We start from the raw sequence: 21,388 nt of genomic DNA on the forward strand, positions 1-21,388 counted from the left end.
GACATCATTAGATGATTGAATAACAACTGACTTGCTTATAAGAAAGTGAGGAGACATTTTCTAAAAACGTAACTTTATTTCTGATCTTGTGACGTCCAAATAAGGTGCGCACCTTCGTCATTACATCGTGTGGGTGGCCATTAAGTGTAGCGCCCCCTTACGGCTCTAGTATAAAGGAGCGGTCTCTCTTTTCTCTTGATGTCACTAGATGGGAAGTTCTCCGTATTGTGCACGCTTGCGATCAAAGTGGTCCTCCCGGCAGAGATTCTAGGCAGCTGCAGTGAGTTACACAGCTGACGTGTGCCAAGGAGGTCCACGCACACATATACACACACACACGCACGTCCACACAAAAATCCATCTTTAATTGGGTATAACAGTTGGCGCGCGAATCGAAAGATTCTCATCAGTAAAACCAAGATGAAACTCAAGGCAGCTATTTTGTTATGTTTTTTAGCCCATGTATCCTCTAGTCCTCTGAGTCAGGTAAGATTATTGTTATATTTTTTCTTATCTGTTTGCACTTCCGAAACTCCGAAAAACAGTTGAATTAACGGCCAGTTCTATCTATTAACCTTTCTTTGATTTTTGAACAACCCAGTGGCATGTAATGAACACGAGGATTCCATTGACATAATTAGAACTCTGTTGATTAGATTATGGTAGGAGCGAGCTGAATATTGATTGTTATATTAATTCATAATTCATTGGGAGGTCTGATCGTCTTGTATAGTCCTCCAGCTTTATATATAATCACAGTTGTATAACAGTATTGATGATTTAGATATTTATAATACCAATTTCGCTGGTTCCCTTAGGTAAACTGTATTATACTTGTGTAATGAAATGAAAGTTATCATTTTTAAAGTAAAATGTAATAGCTTTTTTGTTTAAAATTAATGGTGTTGTGCAACAGGTATATGACTATTAGAAATAAAACACAAAGTAAATAAATAATTGCAGACAAATGAACTGTCTCATACAAGTAGAGAAAATGACACTCATTTTCTTCGATTGATGACATCAACGTAAAGCCCATGTTTTTAATTTATAGTCCGCTCCTCACTCCTAAGAAGTTGACAGTAGTCTTTATATATGTGTCCTGCATTGCATGTCAATCATTGCACATTCTCTACTGTGTTTACATATAGTTGACTTTTTTCCTGACCGTAAATGGAATGTAACAGTTGGCGTCCGACAGCCCTTGCCATCCCCGGTGTTGTGTCTATGCTGTGTGTATGAATTTTTGATCCACAACTCTTTAACACGTCATCAGCCAACTCGACAGCAATTTCCATAATGGGGGCTGTCATGATTAAATGAGATGTGGGTCTGTTGATTAATGTAGCAAGCGACATTGTAGTGTGATTCATCCATTAATGGGTAGTACAAGATCATTGTTAAAGCGAACTTGTCAAAAATAGTAAGGCAGCTTAAGAGAAGAAAAGGCGTCTGAGTTACTGTAAAAGTTCAGTTTATATGCATTGTAATAAGCTTCAAAACAATAGAATGTTCCGAAGAATGTTCTGTGAAGAGCGCCTTTCAGCTAGCCGTTTTGAACAAGTGCATTAGTCTGATCCAGTGGCCTGTGGATCCCCAGGCTCTGACGAAATGTTAATGAAATGAATGAGCAATGAAATGAGCTGTGGAGGTGGGAGATGATTACTTCAAGATTTAACTGATATTCTCTTTGAACTTCGGGTATTTAAGAGTTAGTTATTGCCTGAATCATTCAAGCAGCAATTTATTCGTATTGGATAGTAGGACGATTTATTTGTGACAAATTCTATCTGAGGTTGTAGGGCCCACTCTCAAATCCAAAAACTTTGATGATTGATACTCTGCGTCTTCTCGATATGTAAAATCGGCAATATTTTAAAATACTTAGAACGACTTTCTTTTTAGATTGCAGCCGAGTTAATGATTAGTGTGTATCTGTCAGGCGCCAAAGCAACTTAGGCCATGAGACGTCACTATATTATATGTCCTTGTTTATATTCCGGCACGACCACCAGGTCAATGGAGTTTATAATAAATCAGTCAATACACACGTTAATCGAATTTAGCAGTGACGGGTTTGAACCCCGGTCCACTCAAAGATCGTATGCTACTGCACTCACGCTCCTGACCACTCGGCTACGTCAAGTACTAGCGTGTATGTTTCTGTTTTTTTGCTGCTTGTTTGCTGGACGAAAACCGGAGTTTCTTAGAGATAAAATCTTTTTTTTTTTTTTTTTAAACTCCAGCCCGAGACTAGCTTGGTAGGAATCCTGACTCGAATCCTGTGGAGACGGGATTCGAACCTTTTCCACGGGGTGGAATAGGACGGTGATTGTAATCGTCATGCTAACCGCGAGGGCATCAGTTAATGATTTTTACTGAATATCGTGACCCCAAATGTGTAAAACATATTTTAGTTCAGTTTATTTTAGTACTGTATTTGTATTGGGCTTTATTTGAGAATTCTACTAATGATGGCAAGTCGTTTTTTACTGTTTCCGATTAAGTGTTCTATTATAACGAGTGAACTGTTGGATAATACTCGTACTTTGCTTATTTAAGTAGGGACGATTTTTCACTTATCCGGTTAAATATTATGTGTAAAGGTCTGATTATATCCTCTGTGTCTTGAGATTTTTCTACTCACTCCATGATGAGATGACAAGGAGTTGATACATGTTTGGATTGTGGGAGGGGGGGACAGAACCTAGGGAGGTAAGTTGCCTAATCACCCATTCCTGGGCCTGAAGTATATTTCACCTTGTCTGATTTGTTGCGTTAGGTGTATATCTCTGTGTGCAATGTGGTCTTGATTACTGATGCACTCTATAAATAATAATAATAACGTCAGCAAGAACAGCATATTAGAGAAAAGGCCTTGAGCGCCAGGGATAATCATATAAATATATAAGAACAGCATACCTATTTTTCATATTATACAAATAGTTGCGTAAAAGCTTCAGGACTCTACCCATTAATAAATAAGATCTTTATTGTAAAGTTCATCGGTACACGCAGGTACCACGACCCTACAGTACCCTTCACGGCATCATGCCAGGGGTTAACAAGCGGCAGAGATAACCTCGCCGGGATTATAAAGATTAAATTATAGGCAGATTATGTATATATATATATAAAAAAAAGTTCTTATAGCAGATAATATTGACTTGGAAGGAATACTAATCCTAAATAAACAAAATAATACAAATTGTGATAACAAAAGATATTTTCATTGAGTCCGGTTTTCTGTGAGTTTCTTGCCCAGCTAGAACGATCTGAGATCAGTTGGTAGTTGTGGAGACCATGTCCAGATCTAGGATGAGCCGTCTATACTTTTTATCATCTATGATTTTAAACAAGTCAGCATCCAAGGATTGAACCAGATGGAGCTTCTGATAAGGGAGGAACCGATCTTTAAAATGAAGCCTCGAAGGAAGAGCAAGAAGCTTGGGAGTGGAGCAGAGAGCTTGTTGGGGAATCTGCCAGCACACGGTGTCCCAAATGTTGGGCGCTGAGATTCTTCCTACAATCATTTTTACGGTGAGATGAGCCTTCTCTCGTGCATTAATGCTGAAAACCTGGTTAAATTTAGCACTTTGGCCATCGGTGTTGTGTGCTGCTGTGGCGGGAGACGACACTTCGAGGTTGCCCACTTCAGGAGCCAGTATTTTGCGGCTGTTAATGGTTTAATTGTGGTGTCCGCAGCCGAGCCCCACAACTCTACATCATACAATACACTTCCGAAAATCATCATCTTGATGTACATTTTTATCAGGTTGCTGTTTTGTGTAGCAAGTGCTCTTGGCAACCCACCATTTCCTGTTGAATTTAGCACAGAGTTCTTCTGTATGATGATGGAATCGTAATTTTCTGTCGAAGATCACACCCAGATCTCTTTAATAATAACGTAAATGGATAAATTCAATGCCAGTTCTTAATTCTTTTTATTATATTGATTGGAAAGGAAAATTACTCAATTTGAAAATAGGTTATCCAGCATTGCTGTTTGCGTTTGCGTTATAAGTAGTATTGTAGTGAAGACCGCTCGTGAGGGGGGAGGGGAAGACATTCTTTTCAGCCAACTCTATATTACAGATCAATAATCACAAATCAAAAATTTCTATTGTTCTTCCTGTTTTCTGGACGAAAAATCCGAGACATAAATAGTCGTTAAATGGTTTTGAGTGATCAAGCTAGTCTTGGGCGTGGGTTGAAAAAAGGGTCCGAATCCTATTACGACGGGATTCGAACGAGTTCGCTTCCACAGGATGGAGCAGGACGGTGATTGTAATCATTATGATAATTGCGTATAAAATATTTATATTGCTTAAAAACTTTTAGCAATTTACTAATATAATAAAAAAATCTCTACATTATAAGGGACTTTAACTCCGCCCCCCACCATTACTACTTCACTACTTAAGAATGCTGTAAAATATATAAATTAAATACTGTATACATGTACTGTGGAGTTTGTTATGTGTACACTGCAAGCACAATACTAGATATGTAAAATATAAGAATTTTCCGTGTGTAGTTTGCGATTTTACTGTCACTTTTTGATTGCTTGGTGACCTATTTGTTCCAGTAATCTCGAGCTTGTTATGGCAGCAGGTCTAATCGGCCTGCAGTCTGCAGCACAAAGTGGTTGTTAAATTAGAACGCTTCTTTGAGATTCATTATATCGCTAAACATAGAATTGTATTTTTCAGTTAATTATCTGTAATCCTTTTCCGCCTACTCCTTAATGCCTGCGTTAAATCTCAGAACTTTAGAGACGCAAGCTACTATTAGGTTAGATAATTTTAGCTACATTTCATACGCTGAACGCAATATCTTACTGTCCAGATAATGACCTATGATGGGGGAAGAGGCGTTTTGAGCTCCTTAAAATGTACAGATGAGTAACTGAAGTCAACTGTATCAGTTCTGTAAATGCCTTCATTCTAAACCGGTTTGATTGTTTTTGAAATTAAAAATCCGAAATTCTACATGGAAGAAGGCAGGTGTAGGTTTAGTTCTAGTCGACGGGATTTAAATAGATAATTACAATGAGGTCAAAATCCGAAAGCGCAGCTCGAGAGTAGAATGACTGCACTTTAAGACTGGTTTACACCGACACTTTCCACGGAATACTCTACCAGTCATTGTAATTCGTCTGTGATTTCTCTATTATAAGATGATGGGGAGTACATTTATTTATTTTTATTATGTAGACAGTCCAACTTTTAAGGACAAATCCTCCGTATATTTGTGGTGACACCGTACTTGGTAAAGCTGATCAGTATAGCGAAGTGCATGTATTATAAAGTGTAAAGTGTGTTAGTTGTCTGACGGCACCAGAGGTTTCCCCCATCTCCGCGTTGTATTCTTTGTGAGTGACACAGAACTCTGTGGAGGCCAGAGATTTAAAAAGTGTGTGGGGAGTGGTCTGTTGTGTAGCGTTATGTCCTGTTGTTTCTCTGACCATTTAGCCGTTGGGACCCACCGTTGTCCACACTTTGCCACGAGGAAGCAAGTCAGGCACCCAGTAGATTATTTAAGTACAAAGTATTCTGGCAGGCTCCAAGGATTTCAGTGGTAAGGTCTAATTTTTTTAAAAAGGGGGGGGGGGGGTTCACTAGAATTTGGCCTACAAGAAAGCGGTAGAATTTATATGTTGATTAAAATTTGGCGGCATTGTTAAGGGGTGTACTCGGTCGGTTTAGTGAGAGAGGGGGAAAACAGACAGAAGGATAGGGCGATAGAGTAGGCATCCCCAAAGAGGTCAATGGAGACAAGCCCCACTAGGCGCAGAATGGGGGAGGCAGCGAGGGGAAAAGACAGAAACCTGTCTCCCCCTCCCCTGCCTGGGGATGGGATTTTAAAGGGAACCGGGTTAGAGTACCCAGTTCAGATCGCTAATGGCGTGTCGGCAGCAAAGCCGCAGAATGTTTTCGTCGGTGATGGTTGTCATGTCGATGTCTTGTCGAATCCGATAGGAAGGTCAAACTGCCTATCCCGCTCCGGGGGTGGGATATGTTAGCTGGCAGTGGGGCATGTATTATAGTGTGATGTAGGGTTATTTATTATTTTTAATTTAAGATTAAGATTAGCCGAGAAGACGAACTCATCCGCCCATGTGATTATGTCCGCAAATTACGTGTTTGATTAGTTTGCCTGTTTTTCTGGAAAAATGGGACGAAGAAACCCAGGATTTCGGAAGAAACAACCTTGCCAAACTCGCGCGAGACCCACTAACTTATCGATGGTGTGAAAAAAACACCCATAAAAGTTCCTCGCGTCATTGACGAGATTCGAACTCAGATCTTTTTCACCCTGTGTGAAAGGACCCGAGTTTGAATCCCATGAATGATGCGGTGATTATACCAACTATGTTACCTAGTGGGTAACACATTTGGTGTAATAACTAGGGCGTAGTAGCGTAGTATAAGTCGCAATATAGTCAAGTCGCTGATGCAATATGGCGAGGTCAGTTCAGATAAATTAAAGATAAAAATAAGTTAATAAAATGAATAAATATCCCGCACTAGTGCAAGGTGATGCCAGCAGATGATCCCGCCTCAGGACCGGCCTGAGGCCAGCAGGAGATAGAAGTCAAGAAGACACAGTGATATCATTCGGCATCGTACAAGTTTGATTACCAACTGACCAAATCGAAGATGGTACTTGAGCTAAAAAAATGGTGGTATTGACGGTGGTGGTGGTATCACGAGATCGCAACGATAGAGATGTTGGTCTGGACTGGAGGTAGAGCTGGAATAGGAGTAGTTCCTGAAATTGGGGCACTATTGATGAGTTGTCCACGTCTAGCAAAGGCTTTATGTGCAAAATCTTGCAGAAGATGAAATTTTTCTTTGGAGTCCAAGAGAGACGACTCATTGCCTGGAGAAAATGGTTGACACATAGCAGACAGAGGCTGACGAAGATTAAAGTAATATGGACAGGTGAAAAGAACATGCTGCCAGTCTTCTGGGCTGCCACTGTTACAGAGGGGAGAATCAGACAGGTTAAACATAGCAAGTTTAGCACGAAGGGAATCATGGCCAGTTATAAAAAAAAGAGTGCAGAGACTCGGACTGAACCATTTTAGAATATATTTTTATAAGGCAAAGGACATAGATGGAATAAACTTTCTTGTGACCATACGTTTGGAAGAAGAAGACCGCCGATCTTGCCAGAGTTGAACCAGGCAGTTCCAGCAATGAGTTTTTTCGGTTTTAGGATCGCAGTGGATGTTAACAGTTAAGTCTAAAAAGTCAACTGGAATGGCATGTCTAAGGTAATCGCAAAAACCTCGATAACCAATTTAGAGGTCCAGAGGTAGGCGCAGCTGTCGAGACAGTGTGACAGGTACGACTCATCATTAAGAGCATACGTCTTTGGATAGAGGAGAGTTTCTCTTGGATGACAGTCTTCTTAGTATACCAAAACCAGCCGCCAGCGCCATAGGTAAAAATCGGAACAAACACCACTTTTTACAAAACCACTTTTACACCACTTTTTACATTCTTAGTACCTGGGGTACTAACGATGGTTAGTACCCCAGGATTGATGCGAAAGACGGACAAGCATAGATGTATACTTCGCATGAAGGTGCAAGATATGCTTCTGGAAGTTTAGCTTACGATCTAGAATAATACCCAAAAATAATTTATGAGAGTCAACCATGGAGAGAGAACGATCAAATAGTTTAACAGTCGGAGGCCTAAAAATATTAAGGTTGCCCTTAAAATAAAGAAGCTTAGCCTTGTTAGGAAAAATGGTAAGTTTATTAATAACGGACCAAGAACACAGATCATTCATAATGCTACTTTCCAAAGAAGCACGAGAATTAACAAGGACAAGAAGGGTTAGATAATCGGCATATGCTATTTTAGAAGCATTAGGAGTTGAACGGAGAAGCCACTCATCTAGAACCAAATCCCAGACGAGTGGACCAAGCACTGAACCTTGTGAGCATCCTCGAAAGACAGAGCGATTAAGTTGCTGAGTTCCAGAAATGATTTGTACAGAACGGTGGAGAAAGTAGTTGCAAGTTAAGTTGTAGAGTTATGAGGAGTATTGAGCAGCTCTGAGGAGGGGAAAGAAGCTGTCCCACCAAAGGGAGTCAAAGGCTCCAGAGAAATCTACGAAAATAGCCATAGCATATTTAAAAGTGCAGTTGTTTATTCTGGAGAGAAGTTCAACCAAGGCCTACTCAGTTCCACGGCGTGGACGAAAACCAAACTGGTCAGGTGACAGCATTCAGTAAATAGACAATCTAGACGGATAGCAATAAGTCGCTCAAGAGTTTTACCCAAATTGGACAATAACTCAATAGGACGATAGGCCTTAGCAGAAATAGGAGTACCAGGTTTAGGAATTAATTTTAACAATGCCGTTTTCCAAAGGACAGGAAAAGCTGCCTCGTTCACACATTTATTATACAGTGTAACAAAGACAGATGCACAGAATTTGTGTAGTCGCTTAATAAAAATGCCCTCGAGGTTATCAAGTCCAGGACAGCTATTATTATTGATTTTGGAGATTGCCAAATGAACCTCCGCCTGGCTGAAGCAAGGAGTGGATTCAGAAGTAAAATAGGCACTGTTGAGAGATCTAATTTGTTGGTGAATAGGAAGATCACAGCAGGGGTCATCTGAGGGAAGAAGTGTATCAAATATGGAATTGACAGTGCTGGTCCAAATCAGAGTTTCAGCATTGCGAGAGTCAACAGACTGGTAAATTTCTGGAGGGTGACCTTGTTTCTAGAGAGACGATGAACCAGACCCCAAGGGTCAGAACTATATGAGGTTAAAACAAATGTTCTCCAAGTGGATCTTTTATTATCCTTTATGGCCTTGGCATATTGCCTTTTGAGGTTACCATATTCATTTTTAAGCTGCTCAGAGTCTGCGGTTGGCCAACTCGTACGATGTCGTTGGAAGGACCGGCGAGCTGCACAGCGAAAAAGCCCATAAACACTCTTCGCGTCATTGATGGGATTCGAACCTAATCCTTTTCCACGCGTTATAGGGAGGACGGCGATTATACTCGCTGTACCACCAACGAAGACTTTCCACTACCAAAATGAACTATACAGTGGCGGACAAAAAAACTGCATCACTTGTGAATTTTGCAAACAATGTGTTTTTCACTGCATTGTGGGTTTCAGAAATGTTCGAAATGCATTTGTTAGATGAGATATATATCTCTGAATGAAATCCAATAAAAGACTCCACCTAATCGCCATAAATATTTTCCCAAAGGGTAAAATGCATAATTAATGGTAAATATGAGAAATCATGCAAATGCAATAATGACAACCAAAGTTACATTTTATTGCATTTATGTGTACAAACTGAAATGACAAGTTAACGTAATAGTATTATGTACTGTAAATCAGCAAAATAAGTTCTCAATATTTTGTTGTTCCTCCTCGAGCTGCAATTACAGCCTTGCAATGATCTAGCATAGAGTTAATCAACTTCTGGGTAGTTGCCCAATTTCGTGGTACCACACCCTTACATTGCTCTCCTGCAGCTGAATATTACTTGTTTGCTTCTTCTGAGCAATTTTAGACGACATTATGTACCAGCAATTTTCAATAGGGTTCAAATCTGCACTGTTGCTGGGCCAGTCCAACACTGCAATGCCAGCATTTCCGAGGTATGACTGCACCTTAAGAGATCAAAACGAGGGAAAACATTGGTGTATGTTTTAAGCCTTGTGAGACAAGAAGACGAACTCATCGTTACATCTAAATAGTATAAAACTTACCAATTTTGCTGTGTGGTAAGGTGCTGAGTCCTGTTGGAAAATGCAATTTTGGTCGTCTGTGTGGTGATCCCTAATAACGGGTTTCACGCACTCCTCCAAGATGGCAGTGTAGGTTTCTGCATTCACCGTTCCGTAAATAAACTTAATTCGCCCCACCCCTTTGCTTGTTATGCATCCTCAGACCGTCTGACCGACGGGGAACTTTACAGTCGGTGTTATGCAGTCAGGATTGTATGCCTTTGATTTTCGTCTTCTGACATATCCCTTCTCATCGGAGCCATGCAAGTTGAATTTCGATTCGTCAGAAAAGATGACGGTGTCCCCTTGTTCTTTTGTCCATGAAACATAACATGCATTTTAGCCAAAGCAAGTTGCTTCTTCCTCATTTGTTGGGTCAACAAAGGCTTCTTCTTGGGACGATAGGCATGCAGACCACATTCCAAAAGCCGTCTTTGGACAGTTCGTGCACTTGTTTGAACACCAGAGGCCATCTCAAAGTCCAGTTTTAGATCAGGAGCACTAGCACGGCGATTACGAAGGTATAGCCGTTTCAAATATCGATCTTGGGAAGGCGTAGGCGCTCTCTTACGACCCGATCCAGGTCTTCTCTTCACATCACCGGATTCACGCTTTAATTTCAGCAACCAGGATACTATTGACTGGCGGCAGCCTATTTTATCAGTGATAGCACGCGTAGAAAGCCCTTCCTGGGACAGAGCAACAGCTACACTTTTTTTTTCTTGGTGTCAACGGAACATATGGAACGCCATGCTTACACTTCCGCAAAACAGGATACTAATTTGCGTGTATACCTTTCCAGCGCAGTATTTATAGAAACGGCTGACGCAATACCTTGCAATTACTGTCTAATGCAGTAGAAGCGTTATCTAACGCAATGCCTTGCAATTACTGTCTAATGCAGTAGAAGCGTTATCTAACGCAATACCTTTGCTTTGCGACAAACAAAATGACTGTAATCAAACAATATCTTATGCGTTTCACTACAAATGTCACTTTTTTAAGGTGATGCAGTTTTTTTGTTCGCCACTGTAACTAATAATCTCTAAAACTCGAAATACGAGTATTTCACTTCAAATTCAGAGCATAAAATATACACAACCACCGCTTTGATCTGCGATCCTTTAAGAAAGTCGTTGACAGAGTAACAATCAAATAAATGATTTGTTTTTGTAGGTCTTGACACCAATATTCGGTGGCAACCTGGGGGATTCTTGATTTGTGGTCCGAAAAATATTGTAAAAACGTTCGTTTGGGAAGAAAGAATTTATGTTAAGTGTTTTGTTTTTACTCTAGCATGACTACGTAAGTCAGAGAAGGTAACAACTAGTGATTTTTGAGAAAAATACAATCATTAACCATATTTAGTAGTCAAGTGAGATGAACCGTGATCAATTACACGCATGTACTATTGCTTCCACGTTGGCACTCGACCGTCAGGCTGTTTTTTATTGTATACAGATTTTATATTACCTACACACATATAAATTATAATATACTGTTTTAATTTTATGATAAAACAAATTGGCATCATTATCTTTAAAAGGAAAACATATTTACACATTCTCATTCACACACTCTCACCCATACACAAACAGCAATGTTAGTGCCCTCGCGGATAACTTCATGGGTAGCTTATTGCTGTATTCCTGCTATGTAGGACAGACCTTGGGTTTGATTCCTTGACGAAAGTTAGGAAATATTTTCTGAGACTCAAATGTTTCACGAGCGTTTCGAGACAAATATACCAGTCAGTTTGGGAGTCACGACCAGTATGCCCGTTAATTTAATATTGATTTGCAGCTCTAAAAGTTTGCACATCACTTGGATGGTAAATGGTGCCACTGCTGACAATCCTGACATCCTCCTATGACTCTAAACATGGAGATTCAGAGGAGAACTGAAAAAAAATTTTAAAAAATTTCAGCACTTATTTTTTAATGGTTTAAATTTAAGGTATTATTCAGTTACTGCTGTATATTAAAATAATCCCATTCATCGTAATTCTGACTATATTCATTGTCCATTATAATGAATATAGTCAAAATTATAATACTCTCTGCATATTACACTGAAAGGACAGAATTCATGGGATACCCGGTTTCTGGGCAACGCTATGCTGTCACCCCTCTCGCTAGCAGATGAACCTACTGCTTGGCAGGTATATAGGTACACTGCATCACTGCATTCACGTAGAAGGTAATTCGATGTCAGTATGGATAAACGTCGTGAAGTAACCGACTTTGAAAGAGGGATGATAGTGGGTGCCCGACGCATGGGTCACTCTATCGCGGAAGTGGTACAGAAATTGCACTATCCCCGTTCGACGGTATCAAGAGTGTATCGGGAATACCCCATTTCCGGAATAACATCTCATCGTGGACAGCGTTGTGGGCAGAGAAAGGTGGTGGATGAACGTGGCCGTCAACGTCTGTCTCGCATTGTTTCAGCCAACCGGAGAGCGACAGTGGCACAGCTCACCACCGACTTCAACGAAGGAGGTGCCAGAAACGTCTCCATCAAGACCATCAGGCGATCATTAGCCGCAATAGGCTATGAGAGCCGTCAACCCACCAGCGTCCCATTGCTAACATCGCAACACAGGACCCTACACTTCAACTGGGCGAAAGAACATTGTCGCTAGACTTTGGATGATTGGAGATGGGCCTTCTGGTCGATGAGTCCCATTTCCAGTTATTTCGAGAGGACGGGAGGGTGCGTATCTGGCGGAAACCGCACGAAGCTATGCACCCGTCATGTCAACAAGGAACTGTTCAGGTAGGTGGACGATCGGTAATTGTCCGGGGCGTGTTAAACTGGTACACGTCTGGTACGTCTAGATGCATTTCTGAACTGTCCAGGTTACGGGTCCATCCTTGCAGATCATCTGCATCCCTTCATGGTCATCGTGCACCCACACGGCATTGGCTCTTCCAGCAGGACAATGCGTCTCCCTACAGAGCCTGGTGACTAGAACACGGTTCGAAGAGCATTTCGCAGATTTTACAACCATGGAATGGCCTCCCCGTTCACCGGACGTGAACCTTGTGGAGCTTCTTGGGGATGTTCTGAAAGGTCCGTTCGAGCTTTGGATCTTACACCCAGGAATGCGGCGGAATTATGGACAGCAGTGCAGCAAGCATGGATGTAAACCCCTATGAAACGCTTCCGTGACCGTGGACCCAATGCTTCGCCGTGTGATTGCCCTTATCCGGGCGAAAAGTGGGCCTACCCGTTACTAGGTAGGTATCCCATGATTTCCGTCCAATCAGTGTACATGTTAACAGTTAAATATGGTTAAGAAGTGGGGAATGATAATAACGACTAAAGATATAATCATTAAAGCTCAAGATATTCAAAACTATTGGCACTGAATACCCTGAACTCAATAGAATTACGCACTACAGTTTCGGGACAGCTTTTGATGTATCAAAGTAGCCTCTATGTGTTGTGTTTTGTTTTAGAACGCATGTTATCCTGTTTTGCAGTGCTTCATATTTAATTAACACCTATAAAATATGCATATCAGCGAAATGCTTGATAGAGAAGCTTACTCTCTGAAGTTAACTTTTTATAATTCAGTTACGTTTTGAAATCCATCACGTGATGACTTAAGTATGGCACTTGCCGTGTGAGAATATAGACTCACGTACGGCCTCAAAACTAAGGAATTCTGCTTTCTGCATCTCTCTCTCTCTCTGCATCGTGGAAAAGAGAAATATTCCACCAGAATAGCTGAAGTTCCATAAACGAATGAGAGAAACGCTACAGAACAGGAAGCTGTTTAAAAATATACAGGAATCTTTTATTAAACTGTTTACGACTAGGTTAAGAGATCAGGAGTCTGTTAAATGCTCAGGATAAACGAAAGTCTTGAAGACATTTTCCGTACTTGGGTATGACTGTAATGAATAAAACGGAACATGAAGTACGTCAAAGAAAGTTTTTTTATTTATTATTTATTATTTTTTTTAAATCAACTAACTGTCCTGTGACGTTCATTTCTCGGACCGGAAGAGGGTACGATAAACGTCAATTGATTCAAGGCCGAATTTGATTAAGGTCTAATTTTAAAATTGATTTATTTGGATTAGCAATGGTGTGTTTGTCTTAGCAATGACCTATTCCATTAGGAATAGTCTCTGAGGGCAAAATGCTAAAACGGTTTTGTTATTATACCAACTGAAGCAAAATGACTGCACACACAAAAAAACTTAACAACATCCGTTTCATGACAGAGAATTAGCTACATATGTATAGAAGGGCGCACACTACAAAATAATAATAATAATAATAATAAATAAAAAAATAAGCTCTCCAAATCTTCGTAAGCTTTTGCGTCTTAAACGTTTGTTTTTTAACATTTCCTAAATAACGGAAGTGAATTCCATAATCAAAGGTATGTCAGGGAAATTTGTTGACAAATATTGAAATTAAATTTTCAGATTTTATTCTATCACAACTGCCTAAATATTAGGTATACGAAATCTGGCAATAAGATAATCAGACTAATTTTGTGTAAAAAATATGGGTGTGGCAACCTTGAAAGCAATTTTCTTTTGACTTTATCCACACAGCTCAAATGTCTATCATACCTGAAAACTGATGGAAATCATTTCGAAGTTATTTTATTAGTGTCAAAGACGTTGAAATGTGTATTCAAAATCAAAAGGAGAGTATTTTGAAAGTGCCCACATCCCCTTAACGTTAAGGATAAAATATTTTTATAGTAATACTTTATTGTTCCACATAAAATATATTTTTATTCTTTCGGCCATTTCATTTTCCAGGTTCTCTCACTATCTACATATTTCTCGAATCTTTCACAGCTTAACATTTCAGAAAAGTTTTCTGTTTCATACTGTGTTTGTAAAATATTTCTTTTTCATACTCCCGTAGGTGGTTCAAAATATCTTGTTGAAATTTTTTATGTATTTGTTTTGTCTATGTCTTGATTTGTCTATGTTTTGTATATTGTTTATGTCTTGTTGAAATTGTTTGTCCATTATTTTTAATATTCATTATTATTTAGTTTGTATGATGTTCGATTGGGAGGACGTAAACCAACATATTCAGTTCTTATTGCCTGTTCTTCTTAGTGTCTAATATTGCATAATATAGGTATTATCTTCCTGTTTTCTGAATGAAACCTATATAAATTCGAAAACAAAACCTCATACCTTTGCCTGAGACCACTAACTCAGCCCAATGTGAAAAGTGCTTTACCCATTCTGGTCAACGGAGATATTTGAATCCAGATATTTTTTAAGGTACTACACTTCCAGGAGGACATCAGCATTCTTGGTGATTATGATTAGCTGAAGCCAACACAGTAAACTCTCGATTTTTCGGATATTCATAATTGAAAATTTAAACATTTGCTCTGCACCTGTATTTATTATAAAGGCCAAATTAAAGTTAAACAATAAAAGCAGTCTTTTATTTACCTAGACTGTGCCAGATAGTACATAATAGAAGATAATTTACCGTGACCATATGAATTGTGGTGTTTGGAAAAATTTTATTTAGAGTCAGAGCTAAGTCAAAGTTGAGATACTTTAGAGAATCTTTAGAGTAAGACTCCTTGATAACTCCTTAGGTGTACTTTGCGTTTAATAATATCTGGCACAGTACTTTTTGTTTGTTTGGATTGTTTCACCAGTTTCCTTCGGGGCCTTGATGATACATAGTGAGATTATAAGAAAGATACAGAATACATACGAACACGTTACGATATAATAGCCATCGTATCCATAAACGTCCTCGTGAGTAGCACAGCTGGTAGAATCGCCGTCCTCTCCACACCGGGTGGAAAAGACCTGTGTTCGAGTCCATCAATGACGTGAGGAATTTTTAAGGGCCCTTTTCACAATATGGCTGAATTATTCGGTTTCAGGTGAGGGTAGCATGATTTTTCTCCGGAAACTCTGGTTTTTCGTCCAGAAAACAGAAAATCGACAACAGAACACATGCAATTTACAGACAGTGTACACTTGTATGTTGTAATACTACAACATACAACCTATATGTTGTAGTATTTCAGTGAATTGTAGTTATGTTGTAGTATCCAAAAAAAAATTCTGTTGCTTACTATCGGCAGCCCTGACTCATGAGTTCTCGACTTTCTCTATCTCATGAGTACACTGAAAATACACTCTTGTGCCAGTCAATTTTTTGTACGTAAAATTCGATATCTGTTAAATTGAGAACCGTAAAATTTGATTTCGCCCCATACTGTAGACATGTCATACACTAGTGTGCAAAATTTAAGTACCAGTCAGGTTTTCATCTGTAGCTTCTCATAGGAGTGGCCTGAATATGGGAAAAGCATACCAAATGAACCTCGTGAAGTATAGAAATTATGAAGGAAACAACACCGACACAACAACGGAAACAAAACGGTACAGTGGGACTTCATTCAAAAAATGGCAACATAGCACTGGCTGCCATGCTACAGATGTATCACTGGCAAAGACGAAACAAAGGGAAGAGGTGGTCTTCAGTAGGAGATATGGCCACCCCTAATGTCGATGGAGGCTTTGCACTGCCTATCCATACTTAGAACAATGTTGTTGATAAGTTCTTGCGGTAACATCGTCCATTCCTCTGTCAGCGCCATCTTCAGCTGGTGAACATTTTCTGGTGGGTGTGGACGTGACGATAGGCGTCACCCCAGAACGTCCCACATGTGTTCGATGGGATTTAGATCGCGTAACGGGCAGGCCAATCCATACGAACAATGTCCTCACTTTCCAAAAGCATATCAACAGCTCCACTGCGATGGGGTGTGGCGTTATCATCCATAAACACAAACTCGGGGCCAATGGCACCTCGGAACAGAAGCACGTGGGGAAGGATTACCTCAGTACAGTAGCGTGCACCGGTTACAGTACCGCCTTCCAGTATCTGGAGTTGTGTACGTCCATCCGAAATAACGCCTCCCCAGACGAGAACATCTCGACCGCCATATCGATCCCTTTCAGTGCGGTTTACGGGGTGATACCGTGTGCCAACCTCTCGCCAGATTAACTGACGTTCATAATCGCTGCTGAGACTGAATCTACTCTTATCAGTAAAGAGTACCTTAAGTAAAGATTTTGTGGTTGTAACATTTAGAAATAGTGTTGGTCCTTAAGTTTTGCACACCAGTGTATGTTCCTGAGGCAATAGACGCTGGCCGTCACTGTTAGCAAAGCGGACAAAAATGTGCTGTAAAACGATTTGGGAATTAGGGGACGGATAAGGCGATCTGACTGATTGCAATTGGATTTAAAAACAATAATTTTAAAAAGTTCTAACATTTTTTTAGTCGATTTTTGGATATATTGGGTCCGTAAAAACCATAAGATTCTAGCTCCATAATTGAAGCCATTAATTTTTATAATAATAAATAAATATGTTTTGTTTTGTAGCTATACTGTACAGTTTTTCTTTGACCATGTTGCCAGCCGAGAGAAGGAAGGTAAGATAGGGATTAGGATTTTGTCCGAGGTTAATTAAGTGTGTTGATGTCGCTAATGATGTCTGTATAAAGAATGCGAGAAGAAATGGGTGGGGATCTTTACTTTTAATACTCCGATGTACTTGCACTCGCATGTAACCAGCATCGTAACAAAGTCTCGCCTATGTTGTTACACCACCGCGAGTCACGAGACCCTTGCTGCATCCCAGCTCACTTGCAGTTTAAGTACCGAAAGTCTTCTGTAATTAAGAAAGTCGGCTGTTAAAGTGCCACTGGACAAACACGGACTCTGGGGCGATTGGGGATTAGTCAGAGAAATACCGGCAACTAGTGGAAACAACATCTGTCTAGAGAGATAATTATGGACGATGTTGAAACTGCTTTACTGCAGTGCACTAACAGCAAAAATCTAGTTGAATATCGAAAGCGCAATAACCTTCATATGCAGGAAATTTTATGATTTAATTTATGCGTGAATTCATTCTCTACGGATTTCTTTCACTTTGTTGATATTGCCTTGTTTCATTTTGAAATCGAAAATAATAAAAACTGGCCCAATTTCTTATACACCGATGAATGCGTTTTATTTTCTCGACCTCTACTATATCCTTCTCCATCTTCGTACTTTATCGAGTTTCCCCTCGCTCCAAAATACTGGGTCCTATAATTTTTATCAGCTTGTACCAGTCTCTCTTGAGTCCTCTCTGGAGTCTTCGAGTTCTTGTCGGAAACATGTTACATATTGTTAGTTGAATAGATGCAATCAAATGAACAAATATTTTTTGCATTAACATTCTTATAAAACTTCTTAATCATAACTGAATGTATTACGACATCAAACATTCAAATTATATGTCATGTTGTTGCTTGTTGTTACTGTTTATTAATTGTTTTGGCGCATCGAGTATTTAAGTTTTTGTGCACCAGTTCATATGGTGCACCATTTTCAGTGGTTTATTGTTTAAAACTCAGAGTAAATCTCAAAATTCTGCATTATTTAGAATTAGCCAAGGGGGAAATTCACTACTTGAGCCGGAGATCGGCTCATTTCTCTAATTTATGTACAAGCAAAAAGAACTTTTAAGAATTTCTGCAGTTTCTAACAGCATTCGAACCCATTTGCCAATCGTTTTAAGACCTATTCATATGATTCATAGGTGGCTGGCGAACCTGTTTTACGGTAGTGGAGGACTATATTGTTGGTATATGAGAAATCTAACCCGAAGGGATCGTGGAATACTGTTAAAACTGCTGGAGTAATTCTGGTGCACATGCACCGAATACCTTTCTTCAACTGTTCAATAATTAAATGAACAATGGGCAGGAACATGCGTAAAAGCCAACCTTATGTATAAATTGCCTTAAAAATAAATAAAAATTAAGCAAAAAATAAAAAATAATGAAATAGAAATGAATGAGATAAAATTCAATGTCTCCCAAATTATATTTTATCCGCTTCTCCTTCTCTACAAGGCTAGGTGGTAACTTGTTTTGATAGTTGGTTTCTCATTTATATTCAGCCTACAATTATCTTATCCTATTTCATTAGATTGAATCTATGTCCCCTTGTTTACATCATTCTAGAAATGGAAAAATACCTCCATCTTTAGGTTTACTTAAGCGTTTTATCTCGTAAACATCTCAATCATATCCTCACACTGATGCCTACTTTCCAAACTTTTCTTCGCGTGGAACCGGAATCTCTTCTTGGAGGTGTCTTCTTGTCTCGCTGTTCTCATTTCTCATTTCTAACCTTTCAAGCAAATCGATATCTTTCTAGAAATAAGGCCATCAGACATGTATTCAGTGTTAATGTGTGATCTGACCATTGATTTGCATAACAGGATAATTACCACTTTTCTCTACTGAAACAATTCTTGTGTATTTTTCACTCACATCCATTTAATCTTCGATAGGGCCTTCGTGGGTAGCACGGTTGGTAGAAACGCCGTCCTTCGCACACCGGGCGGAAGAGACCCGAGTTCGAGTCCCGTCGACGACGAGAGGAATTTTTATGGCCTTTTTCACAATGTGGCTAAGTTAGTCGGTCTCAGGGTAGCATGGTTTTTCCTCCTGGAAACTCGAGTTTTTCGTCCAGCAAAATCAAACAGAAAATCGACCGCAGAACATGCAATTTACAGACAATATGCAAGCAATATGGCCTTAGTCGCTGATGCTCCTAAGACCCTACAACAACAACAACAACATATCTTTGTTGCTTTGGCGCTTGAATAGTGTTGAGCTAATCACCAACTAAAAATATAACTTGAGATTACTGCGATCCAGATGTAGGACCTTGTGTTTGCTAGTATTAAAGCTTATTGCCATTATTAGATCAGCTTTATAATTTGCATAAGTCTTGTTGCTACAATATTCCCTGGTTCTTGCTGTTAACAACTCTTCCTAGCTTAATATTATCAACATTTTTTACAGGAAACTTGCGATACCAACATCAGTATCATTAATGACAATTAAAAATAATGACTCTAGTACAGAACCTAAGGACTCCACTTTCTCATAAAACTAGACCATCCACAACCATTCATAACCACCTTTGTCTTATGCCCCAGTTAACCATCCCTTTATCCACTACGTGTTACATTTCACACTGTTACTTTTCTCTAATTTATGTACAAGACAGAGGATTGCCGCAGAAGTCATACTTGCTGGTCTATATTGATTTGATCGCTCTTTAAACTCCCTCTGTGTGTAATAGATAATTACACATTTCCGATATTTTCGAACTTTAGCCTAGTCTAAGAATACTGCATTATTATATATTGGGGTTTCGTCATCGCCTTAGTTGCTTCCTTCGTTATGTAACGTGGCACAAATTTATTTAATGTTGAATAATTTTAATGTTAGCTAAACTAACAGATTTCTAGCCTTGAAAAGTGAATTTTTTTATTGTGTCGTGTAGACCCTCGGGTAGCACAACTAATATAATCAGGTGTGCTACCCGCGCAGTGTGGCTCTTAAACAACACACCTGCAGTGTGATATAGATGCAAATAACGTGTTAAATTCACCAGTGATATGTTTGAAGAATTTTTATGGGCTTTTTCTAGTCGGTCCCAATCGAAGACAGCATGGTTTTTCCTCTCGGAAATTCGGATTTTTCGTACAGCAAACAGGCAAATCGACTGCAGAATACACGCAATTTACTTTTCGTAATCTGTTATCCTATCTCACTCCCTCAGTAACCTGATTACAAACTACTTTATACATTTCGTAACGAATAAGAAGAAATCTTTATTGCATACAAATGGCACACGCCGTACACAATGCCCTTCACGGCTACAAGCCAGGGGTTTACAGTAAAGGCTAATACAATGTAATAAACAAGGATGAGATAAGAGAAAAAACAATATTATTACTAATTATACAAATGTAGGATTAAACAGTGGGAAAAAATGAGAAATTTACATATGAAAATATATACACAACAGCATGTTATCAAGTTAAAATTATTCTCCAGGGAGCAATCCTTTTAAAATGCTGGAGTAATCTGAGCAGGCGCAGAAAGTTGGAACAATGTAGTGATGGGTCCGTGGCAGTGATGGGGAAATCTCTCACGAGTCTTCTCTCATGGATAATGGCAGGAAGACGTCTGATGCTTAGAGCTGCCGCCATCTGGGTGGTCCTTGGTGCAGGGGAAGCCGAAATTTCCATATGGCACACTTCAGAAAGTTGGAACAATGTAGTGATGGGTCCGTGGCAGTGATGGACAGGTCCTCGGGAGCAAGTTCTAATGTCCTGGGACGTGGTCCTGAGAAGGAAGTCGATGGAGTAAGTTCTGCCTATATTTTTTATCGACTGCGAACTTGTAGAGGTCGCTATCCAAGGAGTGTATGAACTGTAGCATTTGCACGGGTAAGAACCGATCGGATAACTTTAACCGGTTAGGGGGTGATCTGAAGGACTGGATTGGCTTGAAGGCTTGGTACTGGAATTCTCCATCCGCAGATAGCCCAGAAGTCGGATTCCGAAATAATGCCAACCGTAATTTTTACAGCAAAGACGAGTCTTCTCTCATGGATAATGGCAGGGAGACGTCTGATGCTTAGAGCTGTCACCACCTGGGTGGGCCTTGGTGCAGGGGGAAGCCGAAATTTCCATACGGCCCATTTCAGTAGCCAAAATTCGC

At 39.7% G+C, this 21,388-nt stretch overlaps 1 protein-coding gene across 1 annotated transcript in view; it reads left to right on the forward strand.

Annotated features, from left to right (window-relative positions):
* Positions 1-215: 215 nt before the first annotated feature.
* LOC150090855 (corticotropin-releasing hormone-binding protein-like) overlaps positions 216-21,388 on the forward strand; it is a 103,765-nt gene continuing 82,592 nt past the window's right edge. Inside the window, exon 1 of the mRNA XM_090380372.1 lies at positions 216-486. Within this exon, the coding sequence (XP_090236498.1) occupies positions 421-486 (66 nt within the window). The 5' untranslated portion in view covers positions 216-420. The remainder of the gene's footprint in view (positions 487-21,388) is intronic.

The sequence above is a fragment of the Mastigoproctus giganteus genome, chromosome 1, assembly GCF_048544385.1.
Source record: "Mastigoproctus giganteus isolate SK-2022 chromosome 1, ASM4854438v1, whole genome shotgun sequence".
In the NCBI taxonomy this organism is placed as follows: Eukaryota; Metazoa; Arthropoda; class Arachnida; order Uropygi; family Thelyphonidae; genus Mastigoproctus; species Mastigoproctus giganteus.